This window comes from Tympanuchus pallidicinctus, unplaced genomic scaffold (assembly GCF_026119805.1).
Source record: "Tympanuchus pallidicinctus isolate F22 unplaced genomic scaffold, pur_lepc_1.0 scaffold14, whole genome shotgun sequence".
NCBI lineage: Eukaryota > Metazoa > Chordata > Aves > Galliformes > Phasianidae > Tympanuchus > Tympanuchus pallidicinctus.
The window spans coordinates 16,190,245-16,208,935 of NW_026294659.1; the positions used below are offsets into that span (position 1 = coordinate 16,190,245).

Here is an 18,691-nt window from a genome sequence, read left to right on the forward strand (position 1 = left end):
AAGCCTCACAAATTCTCTAAATCATTTCACAAGATGTATCAGTGCTACAATTGACTAACACACATACTCAAAAGCAAAGCAGAAGAAAGCTCTTCTTATCTTTACCTTTGCAAATATCTTCAGACTGAACTCTCCTCCTCCTCATTTTCACTATGACAGACCTCAACATTCACACACAGTGTAAAAGTGTATTATGCTGTTATAAGAAGCTATTTACAAGCTGTACACCTATTAAAGCCCCAAGTCATTCTGACATAATGAATTCTGCAGTCCCCTTTAAATCCAGGGTTTATGCCTGGTTTCCATGTGCTTTAGCTGGATTCTTTACTCATAGCAGTGACAGTTTGGGTGATATCTCCTGTATATAATATACAGGTACAGCACATGGCTTCATAAGCTTGCACAGACAATGCCATTTATAGCACTAAAATGAGGAAATGCTAAATTTGCCTATGTTAGAACACAGTTACTCTACACTGTGTTTAGAGTAACTGTGTCTAAACTCTAAACTCATAATGTTTGTTTTGTTAAACACAGTAAACTCCTAACTGCACAGGTCAACATAACTACAGAGTTGCATTTATGTCATAAATGAGAAATCAGATGCACTTTAACATGTAAGCTTGTAAATTACTATTTTCCAATAAACATAACTGACTGGAACCTTGTGGAACCACATGACATGACAAACACTGAAGGACAGAGTCTAGGAATCCAAATGCCCGTTATCAAAAGTAAGTTCTAGTTCACCGCACTTAAATTACTTTTGACAATGTGGGCTGATTTGTTATTTTACTCCTACATAAACTAAAAAAACAAATAAACTACATGATAACAGAATCTTGATTTATGAACATGAATAAATTGCATAGACTTCCTAACAGCCATGTAGCACACTTACCCATTCCCTTTTAACCTCCATCAGGAAAGCAATGATTTAAAGCAAGGCATAATTATAACACATTTCACAAAAGTGTCTTACATTAATTTTATAAGAGTAGCCCATTTAAGCAATTACTGCAGAGCAGGAGATAAATCCCACAAGAATCAATCATCAGGTTTAATTATTGTTAAATGGATGTTAAGTAAAGAAAATTGAGAGGTAGAGAATATTTTCTGGAGTAAGTTAAAGTCCAAAACAAGATACAAGAAGACTCAAATTACCCCTAAGTTTTTATTTTGGCAAAATGGTATTTCCCTGTGATTCTACTTTGTGGTGATCACTCTTTCTCAGAGTGAAAGAAGAAAAGAAGAAAAAAAGAAGGAAAACAAACAAACAAACAAACAACATATGCCTAGGCAATAATCTACTTTCCAATAAAGTAAGGTAGAGCATTTTCTAGAGCCTAAAGACACGCATGAACCCACATCCTCCCTAATTTAACAACACACTGACCTATACTATTTATTGATAAAAGCAATAAAAACTGCAGTATTATTCAGAATGGGATTGGTCCTCTTTACAAGTCATTCAGTACTGCTACTAATCGAGGATACACGTTTATTTTCCAAAAGCAGATTCTCATGTCACAAATATTTCACTGTGGCACAACAAAAGACTGAGAGATGAGGGCTCATCTCTGTAGAATAGATGCATTTCCTTTAAAGTTACCATTACAATTTAAGACAGACTACAAAGTGTAATTTTTTTCCAAAATTCATTATTACTGTGCTAAAAACAATAGCTCCTAAAACAGTTTTTTTGGGGTGGAACACTATAATGAATATACTCTCCCACAGTGAGAAAGATACCATCTGATATCCACGCCAGGCATTTTTATTATGAGCAGACATATGCATGCAAAGGTCATGCTAGCAATTTATTATTATTAATATAATTTCCATTACTGTAGTCATTAACATCAGAACTGAAATTTTAAAATATAATTATGCATACAAGCAGAAACCAGCTTCCAAGAATTTGAAGTTTAATATGACAGTTATAGGCTTATAGGTAGATTATATTCCAGTAACTCTACTACTCCTAAAAAATGAATGGAAATGCTTCTGTGTCAACACGCCTGCAAGTAAATTTTCACATTTTCAGGCTTCCATTTTTTTAAAAAGTGATATTTTTATCTACTTCATATCCTCTTGAGAATAAACGTAAAACTGCCTCATGAAAAAAACAGAGTAAATTATACAGTTTTAAAATTACAACTAAATTAGGTCATTAAGTCAGAAATAATGACCAAAAGAGCTGTAGAAAAATTCCAGTATTGTTAGAGAAGTATCGCTACAATACAAAGACCACATCAGCACTGCTGGGATCATGACAGAAGTGTAGTCATCCTGTAGCTTAGTGTAATTGTTTCACTTTGTGCTACCCTGGACATCACATTCTCTTAATAAAAACAAATTATTCCTTTTTTTTTTTTTTATTTTTTACCCCCCGCTCTTGTATTACTCATCTAAGAAAACAAATTTCTTATTAGAAACATTCTTTATTTATCAAAATCAGTTTTTTATTTAACCCATAGCAACCATACTCTCATTTGAAAATAACAGGAATTGTATTTCCTGGGTACCCTGGAGAACAAGAAACTTTTCACCATGTACAGGAACCTTTTCAACACCTCTGCATCTCAGACACACACAGCTCAGCACACTAAAACTAGCACAATCTACACATAGATTATCTTTCAGTTTTACAATACAATGAACTTTAAGAAGCTATCCATAATTAAGAAATTACTGTGTCACATCCTGTTTATTTTGGTATTCACTAAAATATTGTTTTCAAATTAAAAAAAAAAAAAAAAAATCTTGCCATATTAATTTCTCTCACACAAGTGCAAAACCTGAAGTATTTTTTCAAGCAATTTTATCACAGTCTGTTGTCTGTTCTTACCATGACTATGTCGCCAGGTTGAATAGTGATTTCATCATGGCTTCTTGATTCAAAAGGATACAGTGCTCTATAATACACTATTTTTACATCCTCCTGAGCAGAAATTGTTAGTGGAGCTTTTCCTGAGCAAATAAAACAACACAGATACAAACAAAAAAACACATCATTTTTCCATACTTGAAAAATATGGTAAAATTGAATAAATAAAAAACCCAATACCTTATATATTGTACATTAACCTCTTCTTATACAAGAGGAAATAAGAAAATTAATGATTTCAAATGTAACTCATACTGTTCTCTCTTCTTAACATCATGTAAAAAATTACTATATTTTAACTTTTTGATATGCAACTATTTTTACAGAAAGAAATGTGTACTTATGGTGCAACACACATGACTTATCAAATGCTTCACTGATTATGTTTAAGTCTGATCACTAACCTATAGGTTCAATTCAAACAGTAATGTTCTTGCATGCAACAGTGGTATCCCAAATACTTCTAGAGCCTGCTTACGTAGCAGCCTCAATTGCAGCCTGAATATAGTTTCAAAAAAGATGTCTCAAAATGTTCTAATACACACGGATTAGCTGAAAAGAGGTCACTTACAGATTGGTGCTTTAAAAATCACATGCTGTATTACAGATGCATTATTAGTGAAAAGAAGACTAGAGAAAAAACAGATAAGCTACATTTCCCCTGTATAATGCAGTTCCTATTTTGCCCTGTACAAATAATACCTAGCAAATAGATATAATTGATAAAAGCTAGATTACAGCTAAAAGATAGAGGCAATTTCCCTTTTACGCAGTACTCTGATCAACTATTTAAACAAATATTACATTCCCAATTAATTCTCATGCATAATTATCAAAGCTACTCAAGAGTGTACCACAATTCCAAACATGGGCAAAAAATTAGGTTATAATACTGAAGAAAGCTCTCAGCTGAAAGTGGTCAAGTGCATAGCAGAAGAAAAGAGATTCTATCATAGACTTCAGGCCACTTGTTCAGTAAGCAACACACATGTTGAGGAGGAAAAAAAGTAACTGCATGACACTATAAAAAATTCACATCAATACAAGAGTTGTAATGAGAAGTGTTGTAGTTTTTTGCACCTTATAGCAGGATTTTACACAAACATACAGCTTAGAGTCTCCCTTTGATTTGGACTGTGAGTCTCATCAACTACGTTTTATTCTGTCTGCTTAACATATTACTTTTAAAAATACCGAAGCCTAAAAGGGAACAAGTTTTTGGAATCTAAAGCTCAAATCATACATTATTTACTTCAACAAAATGAGCAATCCAATCTTGAAACGTAGTACCTTTCTGTAGTACATGAAAAGACAAACCAAAAATAATTTTTAAGTGAGGTATGTGCAACAGTATTTTTTGAATTTTTCCTCTACCTGCATTTGACCATGGAGCCTGGACAGCTGGCTTAACTGGTTCTTGATGTGGTTGGAAAAGCTTACTCGGTTTCTCTTGGATTTCCTGTTTCCCCTTATCCTCACTTTCCTTCTTTTTAATTATTTCTTCCCTTTTTTGCTTGTCATCTTCTTGATTTTTTTTTTGCCATTGAGGTTCCTCTTCTTGTTGCACTCGATCCAGCCGTTGTTTATCCCGATCCTGGATTCTCCTGTTGGATAAGTAAAAAATCTTTCTTGAGTTAGTCAACAAAATATCAGAGATTTTCCTTGTACATAATTGACAATAAAAAGTGTAATCCTTATGGCTTTTCTGTATCCTGTCAGATCTGGTGATTTTATTTTGGTAAATTAGCAAGCACCCCAACACATTTTCTAACAGTGACTCTTAAAAGGTAAGGAAGAATGTATGAATTCTTAAAGAAAGAGCTGTGACTCTCAGACAAGTGAGAGAATTTTCTGTATAAACTACTAGTAGCTGCAGGACTCTTACTTTAAGTTGCTTTGTCTTTTCATTTAAAAACCAATTTCAATGACTTTTCCTTTTAACTCACATGTAAAGTCTATTCCTCCAGAAGATAATTCCACAGAACTCTAACAGAGTTACAGAGCAACCCCAGCACTCAGTAAGAAATGAAAAATCTGTTGTGTTTTGGAGCTGGAAGAAGGTGAAGGGAGGAAGTGAAAAAAACATCTAACATATCTGCTTTTTCCTCAGAACTGTATATTATTCCCACAGTCATACAATTCTTCACGGAAGTAGACTTACTAAAGCAAATTACCTTTAGGAGTTCTTCAAAAAGGTCTCTATGGTCCCCAGTAGCTTAAAAAAAAACACTAAACTGCTAAAAATGGAATCAAGCAGCTACAAATGAATGATGTCAGAATAAAAGTAGTCATTAAATTATATGACATTCACTTTACATAAATATAATACAAATACATTTGAAAACTTCTTCAGGTGTGTAGCAAGAAAATATTCGCTATGTCCTTACACGTAGAAGTACCTTTAAGCAATGCTGCTGAAATCTGTAAGTATGTGACAGTTAAAAGTCACAGATTTAGATCACCTCCACAACATGCTTTTCATTCGAGGATAAATAAAAAGATTCTCCTGATTTCAAAACAAGTCATCTGCACTGAACTGAAACCTGATCTAGGTCTTGGATATTTTTGCCATTTAGTGATATATTATTTGGGATCAGACTACGCTCTGGGAAATATGAAGTTTGTTTGACTTTGTTGCAAAATGCTTTGCACTCCAACACCTCTGCAGTAAGGGCATAAACTAGAGCACTTTGCTACCTTTGAGCTTCTCTTTGCTTTTCCAGTTCTGTCTTCCTTTCTTGTTCTTTCTGTTTCAGCCTCTCAGCTTCCAAGTTCTTTTGTTTCTGAAGTTGCTGTTTGTTATGTATTTCTCTCAGCTCCTAGACAAAAAAAGCAAAGAACATGTAAACATATGCTATATTAATCATAATTAATGGCCTCATATTTTCATTGTGAGGTAACAAAAATCACAAATGTTGGATATCTCTTCAAACTTCCAGTAATGTCAAATGCATTGGTAGATGTTTAAGGTACATTTCAAAGGACCATAAACCATTTAATATTTTCCTAGCTTTTACCCATACTAGCTGAGAAGAAGATTAAGAAACAAGTCAGACTTTACTAAAATGTGGCTTTAAGATTTTGACAAAAGTTTGACAATGTTTCATCTAGATACACTAAATATGTAGAAACAGGAAATTCTTTCTAAACTCATATCTTAGTAATTTTCTGTTTCTATTGAAATATACGACTGACAGTAAGCAGGTTTGTTTAGTTCTTGTGTCCTGCAAAGCTTCATCTTCACTTACTTAGGCATTAAAATAGTTTATCTTGAAAGTAGTGTGATTTTTTTTTCAGAAATTCACAGATGAAGACTTCAAGTGATTCAAATAAAGGGTCAAGATGATAACTGAGTTAATCTCACAAAATGATTTATAACTTCCTAGTTATAAAAGTTGAAAGTTAATATTCATTAATTTTCAGACTGAATTTTCGTTGTGACTAAAAATTTGTGAAAAATAGTGAAATTAAACCATGCATTGATGCTTAAAGACTGCACTACGCAACATCAAATTTTAAGATCAAGACAAAAAACTACATTATTAAGAGAAGTAATACATGACCTTTGCAAGGTATTAAAACATTTCTGATATATGGATGAAAGTTTCTAAAAAGTCAAGTTGATCTTCGTGTTCTAGCTTTCAGTCCCATTTTCTTAATGATCCTCAATTTTAAATTCAATGAAAACTGAGTTCAGCATAATTAGAGAGATAATCAGTTCCTATACAAGTTTTAAATAAAACTCTGCGAGGGCCATGAAACTTACTGAAATACAGAGATAATTTGGGCAATACTATATTTTATGACCATTATTATTTTCCATAGTGACATGCAAGCTTAGCCAAAAGTTAGGATCTAGAATAGATATTGCAGAGTATAAAGTAAACTACTCTTGTGAAATCACCAGAATTATTCAGGCAGGATAATGCCTTTGGGAAAAATTTTAAACCCTGAATACCTACAGTTATAAACACTCACACACTGGCTTATTTTGGAAGGAGGAAAAGCAATTCTAAAACAGAAAAGTGTTAGCAATATTCAGCATAATGGGCTGAATGAGCATCATATTTGGCCCATATGGAACAATGAGAAAATAAAGCCATCAGCATATTGCAGCAAACGCACAATTGGACAACTGCTCCTGCAGCTAGATGTGGTCTGCACCAGACCTTTCTGCAGTGCTAATCACAGCAAGAGATCATTTCCAATAACTGATGTATTATATCAGCTTCCTTCATGTTGCTATACTTCCACTGAGGTACAAAGGATTTGACTCCCGTTTCCAGTTAACTTTTCTGAAGGAATCACAGACTCTGTTTTCAATATATGATCACCTGAACCCATATTTGCATTTTAAAAGTATGTAGGTACAAGTGCTAAGGACAAAATATACAGCCAATAAAGCACTGGAGGTAAACAGCTTCAATCTGTAAGGTCATAGATAAAAAATGGCACCGTTTCACAGAATCACAGAATGGTTCGGGCTGGAAGTGGCCACAAAGCCCATACTGCCCCAACCCCTGCCATGGGCTGGGCTGCCCCCACCAGCTCAGGCTGCCCAGGGCCCCATCCAACCTGGCCTTGAGCGCCTCCATAGCTTCTCTGGGCAGCGGTGCCAGGACCTCCTGAGAAGAGGTTTTCTCAGGAGATTACTGGCAGGTCTTTCTTTCCATCTGGGACTGATATGCTGCCACCATCTGCTTGCTCTGCCTGCCCTTTGTAGGAGTTGCTGGCTGGAGATGATATGGGAAAGCACAGATTGAGTAGGGAGAAAGAGGCATCACTCATATGATTTTAGTTGGCCATGTGAAAAACTGCTTTCAACAGTATTCGGTAGATTACAAAAGTCTTCACATGTGCAAAATGAAGTATTTACAAAGCTCATGAAGTTAAAAATGCCATTGCTCGGAAGTATAGAATGTCTTGAGTAGTACTCATGATTTTCAACTAGCTGCCACTCTTTTCTGGGTAAAAATACTGCTATCCAAAGCACAGGTTTCTATCTCCTTAGTTTAAATCTTTATTAAATTGTAGCACAATGTTTAGTTCAGAAATCCTTTGTTATTCTATTTGTCGTTGTTTTCCTTCACATTCATTTCCTCTGCTGTCCCTGAAGTATGCATGCCAAGAAGCTCAAGTTTTTGAGTCCTAGTCAATGAGACAAAAAAACCCTGCTGTTGCTACTGAACAGAAAGAACTGAGGTAGCCACATACAGTTCTAACATGGTAACACTGAAGATAACCTGTTCCTTGCAAAAACTATTTAGGTGATAGCATTTTCTAGTTTTTTCTTCTCTTTGCATCTTTTTCTCAATGTCTGTTGTTCTAGCAATTAAATAGGAATAATCACTAAGCAAGGAAAGAAGAACCGAAATTCTTGAAGAGTATTCTTGAGGACTATAATAGTTAAAAGAAAACAAAAAAAAATCACAAAGACTTTAAATGTAACAATCCAGATGCAAATACATGAGCTTAGTTTACTTAACAAGAAATTTGTATATTAAAAAGAATAATTCAGTTCACCTACACTCACAGAATCAGGAGGAATCTATCTCTAATTCAGAAATAGGTATTTTGCTCCGTTCAGAAAAACATCCCTGATTCTCAATTACATAAAAGTCAGAGTTTACAATACATCTGTACACCAAACACTACTTACTTCTACTAGATGTCTAACTGCAAGGTTTGCCGAAACTGTATTTTAATTACAATTTAGACATATAAGTTTATCACACTACTGAACATACAATATATGCCACTTTTACTGCCAAACAGAAAACTTTGGAAGTTCCAGCTATGAGCCATCTCTCCATGTCTGTCCAAAGCAAGTCATTTATCATATGCAGTACAAAAGGCAGCATCATTAAAGTCTTGTTCAAATAATTAAATTATTTTCTTTGCTTATTTCGTGATTGTATATATGTGCTCAACTAAGTGAGGATCTCAAGATAAAGTTTATAAAGATATCCACAGAAATTTTATCATATTATTCCTTCCCAGCTAAAGCAATATGCTAGTTCAGTATTTTGTGAAGAGATTCTTCTGTGAGACATATCTGTCTGTAACGGGTGAGAAAATCCAACCTAACTTTTACAGCTGGCACTGAATAGAATATTTTGGAAGTAAAAAACGTAGTAAATAACCCTCTTTGCATCAGCTAGGAAGAAATAAAGATTTTCTTGGTGTCTCATGCCACTGGTAGATGCTCTATTGCTTTGCCAAGTATCAGCGGGTGGCTGAGGGAAGAAATAATCAGCATCTACCACAGTGCTATAGGACATCAACTGAACAGAATTATAGTAACACTTCAACAGTCAACAGAATGAAACATTTACTGAATATTCAGCACAGTCCTACACTCACCTTTTACAAACACAAGCAACTTAAAATCTGTACAAATTGTATATTGTAACTCTGAGGACATAACGATGCTCTCTTTGTTTCTGGTGTGCAGGACAACAAACATCGTAAAAGCAGAGAGAAATACTACCTTTCACAAACAGACTAACAAGTATAAAAATATCTTTGAGACTCACGTCATACTGAATATGGATTAAAATATGAATTTCATACAGCAGAGTAATATTAACTATATACAGACAAGTCACATTGCTATGAAAACCTTAACTTAAAAAATGTAATTGTTGAAGCCCAAATTTTGCCTTTTGACAGCTTAGAACACTCTTCAAGGATTACAATACAAGATTTCCATCTAATCTTCTGAGACAAACAGGAGCATTTGTTGAACCCTACAGTTCTGTGCTCACTGAGGCTTTCCCACGGAAATGCTCCTCTACCCTATTCCCCAGCTCCCAAAGCGCCTTGACAGAGTTCTTCCTTTCACCCCATTTCAGAGCTACGGCGGATTTGAGAAGGTATTGTCATCTCTCTCGTACCTGGAATCCCAAATTACAGTGTTGTGTAGGAATACTTTACTTAATATAAAAGCTTTTTCTTTTTAAAAATTCTGAACATTGTGACCACAAGAGGCAACTAACTTCAAATCTTAAGGTGTCAGATATGCAAAAGGCAAAAGTAACTAACTAGTACTTTGTGCAGGTTGCAAATCGAGGCACACTTCTCATTTAGGCACTAAGGATCAGACAGATAAAATTACAAACTCTTCTCTTCAGTTATGCTTTACTGTTAGCACTTATTATTAAATACTAACTTATTTAAACACTGCACACTCATCTGTTTATGGAAAAGTGAAGCACATAACTGGAGGAGGTTCATCACTCAGATTGAGAAAGTTGTGTACTGCCTGAGTATGGCATGGAGACCTTTAGAAAGGAGTCTAAGTAGTTGACGCAGCCCAGGAGAACTGCCAGGCACTGCAGCATTGCATCTTCCATTGCCATTGACTGGAAGAAAGAAATGCTCAAATGTAAACAGGCATTCATATGCAAGACTTGTCCAGTGCACACTGACTAGACAGGGACTGACAACAACTGGAACATGACACAAAATGTAAAACATTCTTAAGAGCTTAAATCTAGTTGTTCACCACTTTTTGCAGGCACTGAGAATAGCTTCTCTAACTAACATATTTCAGAAACACCATTTTCTCTTGTGGAATGACTCAGATAAGCTCTAAAATATATGATTCTTCAGTGCTGTATGAAATAGCTACTTGGTCTTTGGAGACAAAAACCATATTAACAACTATTTTAATTGCTTTATTTGGCTGTGTAGTGACTGGTCATTGCGAGATTTAGAAGTGAATTTAGTTCATTTTACTAGTATCTGTATCAAATTTAATTATTACAGTTCTAGGCTAAGATTTTTGAAGAGGATCAGAGAGTTAGACTGCTACAATTTAATTAACGATACAAAGATGCGGCCTAATTTTCAACCTTGTTACAAACTCCGGCACTCATTTTTGTAGACCAGTACAATCAAGACTTCTGCAGCAAAATTTCACAAATCTCATTTCAAAAGATATTTCATCAATTTCAAATTAAAGTACTCATTTCTTTGCCAAACAAGTGCATTTGGTGGCTTTAGGCTAAAGCCACAGTGGCAGTCAGGTAATTCCAACAGTTTGCTCAAACTGAGTAGGTGAGGCCACAAATATCCAGTAAAGATCCATGGATCTATCTCCTTTGAAGCATTAATAATAATTTATACTCCAGAAAAATTTTGAGTAGAAACAAACCCTATGGAAATTTCGAACAGTTGAGATGTTAACTTGAAACAGAAGTAACTGAAGTATTCAAATTCCAAGGCATTAATAAGAAATTTCAATAAATTGTTTTGGAGGATTGAATAGTTTCACTGGAAAGAGAACTGGTCATTTATCATCAGAAGTCATTTATCTCCTTAGTTCTGTCACTTATGCTATTAAGACATTAAGCAAATATAAGGTGATTTAATATCAATATTGAGCATTCACATAAAACTGAAAGATGGAAGCAAATGCAGTGCAATCCACTGCATATGATAGGTGTTGAGATGTTGACCTGTAGCCAAAAATATTAGAGCATCAAGTAAACGTTATAGTCTCATCAAAGAAAAGGTACACTAGACACTAGTTAAATTGTTCACTTTATGTTGTGCTGTCTCAGCATATTTATCTATCAGCTCTCAGTAGATCAAGTGTAGCTTGTTTCAAGGGAATGAATTTGAAATGCATTGCAGAACGTAAATATATGTTCACATAGGAAATAATACAACAGTTATTCATAAACAAAACATGAGAAATAGATCTCAGTAACGATGATAAAAGTTAATGATTTTATGTTGTTGTCAACTTACTGTCTCTTAAGCATTTAATCAGAACTAGTAAGTTAGTTTTGGCATACGGTTTGTACTCAGAGAGCAGTAGCTTATATATGTCCAATGTTGGCTCTGTATTTTATTAACTTAAGCATTTTGTCTAAGTACTCTCTCTCCTAGTAAGTCAGTGCAAAACACTTCAGGATAGTATATACTTGAAGAGTATCCCACGTATACTTCTCTTTTAAGAGAATTCACAAAATGTATCATATCATTATGTTTCTAGCCCAGAATTTAGTTGTAGTATATAGTTAAGCATCAGTGCCTCTCCATCACTTAATAGAAAACAGATTCACGAGACAGTGTCAATTAGAGTAATGTTCCAACAGCTACCCATCAAACGTGCATCTCTCAGTACATTAGAGCACAACAGAAGAGTAGATCATCATAGAAAAAAAACTATTATTTTTAAACATACAAGATAATTTAGGAAAGTCCTTGGTTAAAAATTGTGTTTTAAATTCATTTATTTCATAACAATACATTTCCAATAAATACATCCTATTTTTGCATAGTTCTCTTTGGTTTTTAAGTTAAATAAACTTTTATTTAGAGCTCATATGGTTGAATTTTTTGATACATTATTTGAAAATGTTTTACATTTTAACATGAACACTATACAGCTGACTGTTAATTATACAAATTGTATAATATTTTAGCACCAAATGAACATGTAATGTTTACGCACAATATCACTAAGTAAATAAGTAAGTCATTCCACTTTTAGTTGTGGAAATTATTACTAAAAATTGGAAAAAGATCATCTTTCCAATGGTAGCATCTTAAGGTCGTCATCAGTTTTTGATTGTTTATGTTAAAAATTTCAGATAATTATTCAGGTTCCTAGACTAATGTGCAGTATTTTTACTTAAGACATAGCTATGATCTCGTTTGATTAAAGAGCAGAACTTCTACTTCACATAAACTGTAACCAAACTAAGAGTTTCAGGAACTCTTTTCACTAGCTTTGTGTACAGACTCACATACAAAATATTCTGAGAGCTCCCTCAGTAAGAGTAAATGGCCCTTAAAATAGTGCTGCATACACAGGGTCTTCTAAGCAGTTTCTCTGTCAATGGGATTCAGAAGGAGGAAAGGTTTTGATTGGATGTCTGGGGGAAGCTCTTTACAGAGTGGTGAGATGGTGGCACAGGCTGCCCAGAGAGGCTGTGGATGCTCCATCCCTGGAAGTGTTCAAGACCAGGTTGGATGGGGCCCTGGACAGCCTGATCTAGTACCAGATCTGCAGGTTGGTGGCCCTGCCTGTCGCAGGGGGGTTGGAGCTTGGTGATCCTTGGGGTCCCTTCCAACCCAAGCCATTCTATGATTCTATGATCACCATCCTGCGCCGAGCCCAGGAAATGGCATGTGTTTGCATGCAGATGTTTAAATCTAGTAATAAAGATATTCAGGTCTCCAAAAATGCATCTTACACATTCAACAGAACTACAAAAGGGAGAAGATACAACTCTCTCTGAACTAAGTTCCCACTTTGCAGTTTCATTAATAAAACTGCCCCACAACCACATTTTGACTTCTTAAATTCACCTCCAAGCAAGAGTAGGAATCTGCAGCAAGGCAAAAATAGTAAAATTCAGCATTGCAAAGTGATCATCCTATTAAGCACTGTGTCTACACATAATGAAATCAAGAACACAATGTCCTCAGTAAAAGAAAGGCTGCTGAGGTTTTCCCAAAATCTTTCCACATCATTAATTTTCAGCATTTAAAGTTATAATGTTAAATACCAAGATTTGAACACAGAAGTCAATTCTCCCAGTAAGCTGTGAAATAGCTTACACTTACACATTGTGCCAAGATAGATGGCAAACACTCTGATAAATCAATGTCTTCGATAAATGTCAATTTTCATTTTCTAATTCTTAGCTTGTTAGTTATTGAGTCCTTTCGTATTTACCAAATTAAATGTAGATGCTTGGAGTTTTTTAGTGCCATGGAACTAAGATTATTCGCATACACCCCCTTTCCACCCATTTATTCACTCTTCGGGTCACCTATTATCAAACCAAGTGCTGATGCTAATTTTAGAATGAGTATCCTTTGGTCACATTTATCTTCTATTTGGTTCAAAATGTAACAATTTAAAAAAAAAAAAAAAATCAGCTAGAAAGCACAATATGATAAAATGTGTCCAAAGAGTATACAAAGAAAATGCTAGTAAGGTAAACTGTTCTGTTTTCTTTTAAAGTGAACTGAATATTTAGTTCAGTTTTATGTACATTATGTCTTCACAGAGATTCTTCACTTTCTACCTCCCTGCCTTGAAACAGGTAGTGTTATCATCTACAGCTTTTCATTTTTCCTACAGTGAGTAATTTTAAGATTTAAAAAAGCTATTTGTTGCATAACTTCCAAAACACCTTCCTTCTTAAAATGTATGCTATAGTCATAGTTGATCTAATTTCAAAAGAACCACAGAAATATTAATGTATTGATCATTGTGCTTTTCCTTCTAAATACCAGTAGCACAACTTGATTTTGTCTTGCAGGAAATTGAGAATTTTTCTTGTCAGCTTTCAGTGGAAGCCAACAGATAAAAAATAAAAATAAATATAAAAAATAGCAAATAAAGTACTTATGCATTGAAATATTTTGCTAGCGAAAAAAAAAAACAACAATAAACAGTATTTTTATTTAATAGTAAATGTAAATAATAAAATAGTTTTAATTTTATTTAATTGTAAGTGGTTCTAACTAGAGACTGATTTATAACTTCCCTCTGAATAACTCTTCCTCTACTGACTTTTGCAACTTCTGTAATTTTCTTGTGCAGAAATAAACAAAATCACACAGTTTCAACAAAAGACTAATCAATAAAGTATGAAACCACAAACAACAGACAACTACATTCATGAACAAGTATGCTCTGACAAACAGTAGATAAGTAACTCTATGTGTTAGTTGGAAAACAAGCAGCTTCAACAAAGATTAGAAATTGAAGCACTGATTCCAGCAGATTTGACGACCTACTGTAGTCATGTAGTTCTTCCAATGCATAGGGGTAGAAAATAGTGATTTAATACTTATAGTTGCAGCTCTGGAATCAGACTTCAAATTTATTCTTAGGTATATTATGCAGATTAAGTTTATTCAAATTCTTACTTTGAATGTTAAGTAGTATTTTCTTCAAAAACAAAAATGTTAGATTTCACAATGTTGCTAACACTGACATTCTAAATCAATCATTTTAGTTCAATATACTTCTCCATGATAAATTACTAAATTTATTGATTGAACATTTAAGAGAGAGATTAGAAGTTTCAGATTACCTTCAGCTGATTATTGAAAATATCAATTTCCTGAAGTTTAGATCTGGTTTCTTTTTCTACTTCATCTAGCTGGTCTCGAAGCTGTTGACGGGCTAGTTCCTTGGCTTCTAAGGCTCTTCTGATAGTAAGAAGAGAATCTCCTGTTTTTAAATATATTACGAAATAAATATTTTCATACATGGAGAATTTCATGGCACAGCACACAACATTTTTCAAATTGTATCTTGCAACATAGAAAATCTTACAGAGTACGCTGTGTAATGCAATGTAATGGCTTTTAAAAACAGATTAAGACTTACAAAAAAAATATACTTACTATGCAAACTGTTCTGTTGAACCTGCTTCAGTTGGTCATTGAGCAATTGCTTTTCTGGAATCAACTTTCCAAGCATCTGCTGAGATTCCTGACAAGAAGACAAGGCAAGAGAATACAAGACAATAAAAATGCAGAGTGGTAAGTGACGGATGACGACTACGGTCATAAAAGCTTTCATTTTAATTTCTTCTGAAATCACTTTTTACTTTCCCACACAGTTAATCATGTATTATTGCTATTACAGAAACGCCACCTGTATGGTACCTCCACTCAGAAATGGTTCTCTGTCTATTTGTCCTGGGTTTTTTTAATATGAAAAAGTAAGAATATCAAATTTAAGTTTTTTACCTAAGGACTGATTTCTCATTGAATATGTAAGTTGGATTAGAAGTAATTGAAACTGAGGACAGAGAGATATAGTCATCTTTTCTTGTATCTAAATATGTTAGAAAAGCACTTCTTAACAGTTTACTTCTCATTTTAATAAAAAAACATTAACTACAATAATAAGTAGGACAAAATATTATCAGTTTATACAAAGAAAATAAAGGCTTTCACCTTACATTATGGACAAAGATATGCAACACAAACTGTTAGATGAGAATAGAGATCTCTAAAGCTCTGTATTTATTACTTGTGAAAGAGGATTAAGGCCTCTAAATTTCAACATACATTTGTACGATTTTGTACCAAAATTAGAGGAGACTGAGAAATTCATCCTTTTGTGGATTATATACAGTCTTCGCTCTTTGTGGAGGATCAAGCCTTGACCTCCAGCTTCAAGTTATCACAGCAAATTATAGAAGCATGATGTAAAACAGCTTATTGTACAAAGCTGTTCAATTGTCAATGTCTCATCCCTCACACAAACTACGCAGTTCATTTCAGCAGCTACCTTGAATTGCAGGCATTTGAAGAACATCTGACAATTTCAATTTGTCACAAAGGACTGTGAATGAAATAATACAACCCTAACAACAAATGTCACATAGCAACTCATGAAAAGTCTCTACTTCTCACCACAAGCTTGAACAAGCTTGAACACAGTGGCACGACTTCATAGTTGTCCCACCTAACTCATGGCAGTCTTGAAGACCCCAGTGTTTGGCTCAGATCTTATGATTATGCAACAACCACAGACACCTGTAATCTCCTTATGTTCAGAAGACACACTCAGCACAGCAGTCGAGGTCTCCATAAGTTCATAAGGTCTAAAAATTAAGATACGCTATGCATTTGACTAGCAGGAGTCACACGTCTCACTGTTTAGCTCTATTGTCTGTAGCACTTTTCAGCTCTTCAAGGATATAATGAAGGCCAGATAGTTCTATCATGGGCCTGTCGTCTTTATTTAGAAACAAAAAAGGAACAGCAATATATAATGCAGCATTTTCCAACTCATCTGCCTGAGGAGGTCTGCCTTGTTCCCAATAAATCACCACTGACATGTTTTAAAACTACATGCAAAATACCGTTCTCTGCATTTATGCTTCACCCTTCCACCAAACTCCCTTCCCACTGAAATACCTGCAAGCTCCATGTCACAGTTTGAGATGAAAAATTTTAAAAGAAATATAGTCTTGCACACAGCTATACCAGAAATTGAGTTTTCAAATAGTATTACTGAAGAAAGACGGCCTCTAATCAACTATATGTACTGAGGGATTAACTTCAATAGAAAAAAGGAAAGGAAACTGGTCCTCTAGATACAAAGATATCAAAATTCTATCATTCCAATCAAGGAATCATTTAGTTAAGAAAAATAGCAGAACAAATCTCAAATTGATCCAGGATTTACAGAGAAATTACATTCTACAAGTGCAGAAAGTAATATAGGACAGTATTTCAGAGCAGAATGTAAACTTAATGTGTTTGCTTTTAATGGGCAGTCTACTACTGAAATCCAGGCCAGTAATTTGAATACCCAGAATAATTTTGAGTGTATCTAAGGAAAGAGAATGTCAAGGGACCACGAGGATCAAGTTGTTTCCTGCTATCACAGACAACAGTGCAACAGTGATCTAGTCCAAGAATGTCTTCTGTATCCATTAGTTCTACTGAGGAAACAGATGGAAGAAATTAACGGCATCACTAACACTGTAGTTTCATGCAACAAGAAATTTCTATATAGCAGCAGAAGTTAAAAAAAAAAAAAAAAAAAAAAAGCTATCAAAAACAAGTCATCTTACATCCAATGAGGGAAAATTTTCTTTTCTGACTCTATGCTCTGAGTAAGAGGGTAAATGAGAAACTGAGATACCACAATACACTGTAAGTCTCTGTCACAAACTCTGCACCCAATGGTTCAAAGAAAAGTCATATTACTTGGAAACCGAACTGTTCATCAAGGAGGCAAAAAAACCCTCTGCAAAAAACTAGCAGAAGCCCTGCAGACAGTATGCATCTGGTTTAAACACCCCTGCAAATATAACTCTACCAGATACCAGAGATTCACGTAACTAGTACAGATTTTCATCATGCGATATTAACTGTTACAAAATTTCTTCCAAAAATTTTAATCAAATCCATCTTGAAACTAATTAATAGGTTAAAGAATAATTACTTCTCTTAATTATCTCACTTTTCATGCCAACTGTCACATGTATTAAATTATAATGCTTCCAAGTAAAGATATAATATTTTACAAAAAGAATTCACAATATTAACTTTTAATCTACTGGAGCCTTTATAAAAGTCACATACTGCTCTTCTCTTTCCTCTATAAATTAGACAGTAAAATGTAAAGGATATTGGAGAAACTCATCTATTTCAGGGAAAATCTTTCCATTCTTCTAGGTTCTCCCCAGGTAGAATTGACCTTTTCTGCTAACTAGTAGGATTTCTTTCTGAAATCATAATTGTGATTAACCCCTCAAGCAAAACTAACTGAAATACTAGGGGTAGAAAAAAATGAGCTGCTAAGAAAAGAGTCCCACAAAGCTGTAGCTATTGTTATCAACATAAAACAAACAAACAAAGAAAAAAGCCCTCAAACTCAAACCCAAAAATCCAACAAAACAACCACCAAGAGAGTCAAATGTAATTTTCCTTACAGAAGTGCTGTCACAATCACTGTGAATGAAGCAATTTAAAAAGTGCATAGTTAGAAGTGCCCTACCCCTCAATGAGTACAAACCATCTAACAGCAATGAGAGAAAGCTAAAAGCCACTACAAAGATAGTGATTCTAAAACAAGAGGTAAATTTCAGAGTAGTGTCAAAATGCTCAAAAAAAAAAGCAATCTGCTTTTTTATCATTGTGATCTGTTCGTAAGTAGAATAAATTAAATATTAGGAAAGCGAAGAATCCTTCTGATGTCCTTCACTTTTTCTTTCATATAGATGAAGCTAAAATTGATGCATAAAAGCAGTAGAGAAGGAAAGCACACCTACAACCAGCCAAGAAAACTAAAAATTA

At 34.4% G+C, this 18,691-nt stretch overlaps 1 protein-coding gene across 6 annotated transcripts in view; it reads right to left on the reverse strand.

Moving 5' to 3' along the window:
- ITSN1 (intersectin 1) overlaps positions 1 to 18,691 on the reverse strand; it is a 120,934-nt gene that overhangs the window by 47,647 nt on the left and 54,596 nt on the right. For 4 of the 6 annotated variants that reach the window (XM_052673855.1, XM_052673854.1, XM_052673858.1 and 1 more), the window contains 6 exons: positions 15,275 to 15,362; positions 14,959 to 15,098; positions 10,174 to 10,254; positions 5,588 to 5,709; positions 4,265 to 4,494; positions 2,852 to 2,973 (listed from right to left, as the gene is read on the reverse strand). In XM_052673855.1, coding sequence (XP_052529815.1) covers positions 2,852 to 2,973; positions 4,265 to 4,494; positions 5,588 to 5,709; positions 10,174 to 10,254; positions 14,959 to 15,098; positions 15,275 to 15,362 — 783 coding nt within the window. The remainder of the gene's footprint in view (positions 1 to 2,851; positions 2,974 to 4,264; positions 4,495 to 5,587; positions 5,710 to 10,173; positions 10,255 to 14,958; positions 15,099 to 15,274; positions 15,363 to 18,691) is intronic. The other 2 variants (XM_052673856.1, XM_052673857.1) reach the window with 2 other exon arrangements.